General features: G+C 39.6%; 1 protein-coding gene and 1 long non-coding RNA gene across 2 annotated transcripts in view; one reads left to right on the forward strand and one right to left on the reverse strand.

The window, feature by feature from the left end:
* Positions 1-5,587, reverse strand: part of acsl3b (acyl-CoA synthetase long chain family member 3b) — a gene marked incomplete in the record, with an annotated part of 11,489 nt that extends 5,902 nt beyond the window's left edge. Inside the window, 7 exon segments of the mRNA XM_014023256.1 lie at positions 168-318; positions 873-1,011; positions 1,160-1,269; positions 1,367-1,544; positions 2,044-2,537; positions 4,366-4,538; positions 5,382-5,587. Of these exon segments, the coding sequence (XP_013878710.1) occupies positions 168-318; positions 873-1,011; positions 1,160-1,269; positions 1,367-1,544; positions 2,044-2,394 (929 nt within the window).
* The window catches only part of LOC106528156 (uncharacterized), a 30,431-nt gene that overhangs the window by 12,600 nt on the left and 11,886 nt on the right, over positions 1-5,945 (forward strand). The gene's annotated exons all lie outside the window — the stretch shown is intronic.

Raw genomic sequence — 5,945 nt, forward strand, 5'->3', positions numbered from 1 at the left:
TAATTACTTCTCTCTTTGTTTTTCCCCTCTTTCTCTATTTTCTCTTTACGTAAAAAACCACTGATGATGAAGAAATTAAGAAACTAATATTAAGTTCTTTTTTCTACTGAAGTTATTAAAAAAACAGAACAAGAATAAGACAGGAAGTGAAACTGATATCTACGTACTTGAGGTTAGGGATTCGCTCGGCCATGCCCGCAACGCCGGCGACAATGTTGCCGTGGGAGATCATGACACCCTTGGGAATGCCCGTGGAGCCGCTGGTGTACATGATGACGGCGATGTCTGAGGGCTTCGGCTGTTTGCGCTCTACTGCAACTGCAGAGCAAAGATGTAAAAAGGATTACCCCCATACAACAACATGATCATCATTACTTGTAAAATAAGTGTATAGTATTTTAATTCAAATGAAATAGAAACTTGAAGTTTACAGACCACAATTTATACTAGGTAAAGACACAAACTACTTCACAGAGACCCACTTAAACATACTAAACTATCTTTTAAATTTCTACAATCAGATCTTTAGAGTAGAATAGAATAGTCTTTACTGTCATTGCACAAGCCTCTACAATGAAATTTACCAGTTGCTTTCAATATTTTAAATCACTGCAATCATCTGCATAATTACTCTTTTGGCTGAAGTGATTCTTAAGCACCATTATCATTTCTTTGCCCCCCTTAATTTCCCTTTAAATTTGGACACTCTCATCAAGACCACTGTGTGTTTGTAAGTGGTGATTTGCTGACTATGTTGTGCACTGTGCATCACTCTAATTGCATATCAGCGCGTTGGATTTGTATTAAGCCTGCTTTGGTGTACTTCAATGTTCCTGACAAAATTAGAAACGGTTTTAATCACAAATTCTCACGGTTTTCCGGCTTGGATCCCAGGTCTTGTACAGCCTCCATGTTATAGACAGTGATGCCTCTGGGCATGTCTGACCAGCTTGTAGGCTTGCTGTCCACAACAATGATATACTGCAACTTGGGGACATCACATAGAATGGCCTGCAACCGAAATATAAGTAAGGAGAAAAGGAAAAAAAAAATGACAAGGGTGAGAAAAATATAATTAAGGAAATTGAGCTAAGCCTTAATCATTCAGCAACACAGTTCAACAACATTTACATGAAAGACAAAACCTGTCATCAGGTACCTTCAGGCGGCCCTGCAGCAGGTCTTTGCTCGTGATGATGTGCGTGACTTCGGTCTCATTCAGGCCATGAGCGATGGCCTTGGGCCCGAGAGTGGCGTAGAGTGTCACAACTGTGAAGTTCAGTCACGGTTCAGCTGGTTAGTTTAAATGTACCCTGATTAGTAATGTAGAATGTATAAACATCCACGTCTGTCCTTGAACACTTACGACGGAAATTGTACATGAAGCAGGCTTGTGCTGCCACAATCCACTCAGCTCTGGTCTCACAAATGATGGCGATGTTATAGAAGGGCTTCTGATTAAGAGCAGTCAGACCGCTGCCAAAGCACTTTGCCACATGGTAGGCTTCCTCATATGAGAGCCATTTATAGTCCCCGAGAATTACCTACACAAAACATGCACAGGTGCACCATCAGTTCATTTACATGCACTACCAAGACCTTCAAGAACAGTTTTAGTCAATGTGACGACACTAATGGTGAGAATATATTCACTTTTTTTTAAAAAACTTTTACAATAAATTTTGAGAAAAGAGGCATGAAGAAGACAATTGTGGAAACACAGAAAAAGGAGAATCTGCAAATGACTCATGCTGGTCCTGGTGATGTGTCATCACTCATATGCAGTCAGTTACTGCCATCTACAGGGCTTTTGTTGTCATTCAGGTATTCATTCAGCTGTAAAACTCAAGTGAGTCACTGCTGCCTCTTCCTGTGTTACTCACTGAGTGAAGTGTCAGAGAAAGAACTCAGATTTACTTCATAAATCAGTTCCAAACACAAATAACACCACAGGAGCAACTCTTTGGCCTGACTACACACCTGCAACATTATCTTGCATTTAATTAATGAAACATTGTAAATAAGGAGACTGAAGACTCTTACCTTTTTAAACACTTTGCCGTTTGGCTGCAGTTCATCCTCCTCGCTGAGCACCTCCCTGCTGCCCAGACAGTCTCTCTCTGGAAACCTCTTTGCAGCATATTCAAACATCTTGTCCAGTGTGTCCACGCCAGGGTTCAACCATGCTACCAACTTCTCCAGGCTATTGGTGGCCCTGTACGGTCCAGCTGGGAGTCCGCTGACCGACTGGGCCTTTATCCGGCGGGCTCGTTCCAAATTGGTGCCAGCCCCGGAAAAGAAGTACCAGGGTATAAAGGTGATGACAGAGTAGACCCAAACGACAGAGCGAAACACCTGCAGGAGCAGCGGGTTTATTTCCTCCTTCAACTTCATCTTCGGGGATGAAGTGGAAGCTGGAGGTGAATCAAACCCTTAAGAGAGACAACGGACCGTCTCTTCTTTGCTCAGTATTCTGATCTGCTGCCCACAGTATATGTAGGAGAAGGTGGTAAGATATTTTTGTGAGGCAAAGCAACCTGAAAAAAAAAAAAAAGAATATGGAATTTTAGAGGTATGGTCCGTACTGAAAATGAATCAGCACATTTTGAAACACAGAGTTTCAGCAAATGTGAGTTACAGCATCCCGGTAAGTAAATCCCTGCTTGAATAAAGACCTCAGTCTATTTTTAGACCAATTCCCAGTCAGCACTTTTTCCCTTCACCAGACGTTCTTCTCTTTCCAAAGAACAATATTACAGAGAAAATATGAAGCTGCTGAATCAATCAGCTTAATGAGGATTTAACATAAAAGCTAAAGAGTGTTTTTTTTAAATCAGATCCAAAAAAGCTTTTCTTCTTTTGTGCTCTAGAAACAATGCAGAATTTTGCACCATTCATTTCTCTATTTTCTGCAGAATCAAATACACTTAAAAAAAATCCAGACTGCTTAAACAAGCAGAACTTCCCTCAACACCGCTTCTCTGCATTACAGGAAGAATACATTGTGTACTGTTTGCAGCAAAATGATACCATGTGAATTTTTTTTTATTTTACTTTAGGTTGTTTTAGGTTATAATGCTTTAAGTTGGTGATGCTTTAAGATGTTTGGCTAGACTATAACTGTTTGGATCACCTCAGATTGCCTTCCCAGAGTGCTCTGCTATTTGTAGCGTGTGCTTAAGGAGGGCAACGTGGCCCTGTAACCTTTGAGCCTAACTGCAGCTTACTGAGAGAGGCCCAGAGGTCAAGACTGAGGTTGGCACACCCCAGCTGCCAGCTAATGCGACAATGTGAAGAAATAGCATAAGCTGATGAGGCTGGCTGCACATATGAACAAAACTCGGGCTACAAGAAAATTAATGCAAGGAAAAATACAAATAAAAAATTAAGCTAGATTGCCAAAGGCAAATGGGTGATTTGCACTGCACTAAACTCTGTTCCAGGACAGGATAGGCTTCAGCAAAAGCTTCAGCCCAAAATGAGAAAATTGCCATTCACATTTTTAATTTATTTTTTTCAAATTAGTAGCATTTATTATTAAACTAGATTTAAATAGTTCTGTGCTAAACCCTTCGTGACCTGTCATTTCTTCACATTTTGCTTCCAAGAAGCCAGACTCTCTTGTAATCTTAACTGCACACAATGGACAACTCAGCCAAGAACCAGTTTTTGAATAGGCACTTTGTTAGCAAACTGTCGCAGTGACAACATGGTTTCATTGTTTAGTTCAATGTCTGAAAAATTCAACCCAGTTTGACATATTGAATAATACTATAGCGCCAACAAGATGACTTCCAAAGCAGTTGGTTAAAAACTTGATATATTGGTGAAGGATGATGCACCTTTCAAGTCTGTTCGATCTTTTCCTATTCTTTAAAGACTCGGTTTTCAAATTCTGTTTGTTCTGCATCTGACCGCCCTATTAAAAGATTTAAACACATTCTACAAAACATGCCATCATGAACAAACACACTGGAGCAAAAAGTACAATAAAACAAAAAGGTCAAAAAGCAACCCAAGTCCCAAGACAGACTAAAAGGCTGCAGAGAAAACTTGGTTCTAAATTTCTGTATATAAAGTGGGGCTATTTGTTTATTTACACATAAGAAATAAAATTTAACGGTGCAGAAAGTCGAACTAATAACGACATTTCCCAGTCCAAGAACCAACATACAGGATGAACGTGTCTCACTTGTTCTGCAGCAGTTTACATACCACAACCAACCGACAAAAATTGACTGTACATGGGAAGATYAAACAAAATGCACCTAGAGCCAAGACCTCAAAATCTCACACTAGCTTAGTTTAACACTGGCACTACAGGTTTAAGTTTTAACAGTTTACTTACAAAAGAGAAAGACACACCTTTTTTTCCCCTAGCTACAGTTGTAGCGAAGATGAAAAAGTGTGATCTTTTACACACAGATCAGTGATGGTTACGAGACAGCACTTTATGAGTAAATTTCTATCTTCTTTTTAAAGCCAATCCCTTATGATGTTGGTTAGTCTTGACACAGAGCCCAGAGTTAGATCCACACCTAAAAACCAATAAATTAAAGTCATAAAAGTTGCTTAGTGTTCTGCACAGTTTGAACAGGGAAATAGTTGTACTCAAGTGAAAGTAAAACTTTCAACAAAGGTTTATAAAACAGTTTAACAAGAACGTGTTTTCTGTGCTTTCGTCACTTTTGCTTTACAAAGTTGTAGTACACTGGCTATTATCAGTACAACATCCAACATACAATGTTGGATTTTTAATTTTTTTTTACTATAAGTTATGTTAAGAATACTGCTCAAAATTAATATTTAGTTCAATAGCACCAGGATTGGAGGATGGCACCAAAATGAGCCAAACATTTAAACCTGGTAACACTTAACGCACTTCTTCTATACTTTAATTGGCTTTTTCTGATGAACTGAAAAGTCCCCTTCCTTTTCTCCTTCCTATTATTTATGCGCGGTACGCACTGATGACACATTATTATTGTTGTATCTGTAGGCTACCTTTAACAGCAGTGGCTACAGATAAGATTAAATCACTGTGTGTGTAATTACTGAGTCGAGATTTCATCCTGTTCTGCATTTCAGGACATTTTCTTTTAGCGTTAGCGAGTTTAGCTGTTAGCAGATTGCTCTCAAACACCAGCAGCTTAGCAAAACTGCAACCTTTAGTTTAAGAAACACGTCGCAGCGTTTGTTATGAAAAGAAAACCTTTCAAGTCTTACACATTTACTCGATAATTTGAATATCGGCGCAAAAGATGCTTCGCACAAACGAGTGGCTACATAAAAAAAGCACCGCGCCGTTTAGTAACCCGGTGGCTAATTCATCTCCTCACGCGAACATCTGCAAAGCGCTAACAGCAACACATCCTCCTCACCTCCTCTCCTCGTTATTCCTGAGCGGCTGCAGGACGAACGCCGGTAGTTTTACCCTCGCAATCACAGCTCCGACACAATATTCACATGAATTATTAAGACTGGAATGCTGGTAATAAATCACAGCTTTGAGTACGGAGTAAAACCAATTAAAAAAATACGTAAATCTGTGAAATACCGGGCCACTGGTGCCAGACCGGAAGATGTGTGCCTACGTCACGGTGTTTCTCAGTCAGTGATTGGAGCTACGGAGGTGGCGCGTGCTGGGGCAGCGGGAACGTCAGAGAGGTTACTAGCGGTCAAGATTCATACAGCGTGGATGGGCAGCAAGAAACTGTCCCACTTATGCAGTAAAAAAATAAAATTAAATCTTTAGAAAATATCTTAAAAAATAAGTACATGCGTTCATAATGTGGGGTCCTGAAAATATTTTCTGAATTAATTACATTTTTGCCTTAGTTGTTACGAAGGAGTGAGGTTAGTATATTTAAAATGGATAAATGTAGTATAAAAATATTGTTACTATGCCCATGTTTAGTTGAATTGATACAAATGTTTATCATCCA

The sequence above is a fragment of the Austrofundulus limnaeus genome, unplaced genomic scaffold (genome assembly GCF_001266775.1).
Source record: "Austrofundulus limnaeus strain Quisiro unplaced genomic scaffold, Austrofundulus_limnaeus-1.0 Scaffold361, whole genome shotgun sequence".
NCBI lineage: Eukaryota > Metazoa > Chordata > Actinopteri > Cyprinodontiformes > Rivulidae > Austrofundulus > Austrofundulus limnaeus.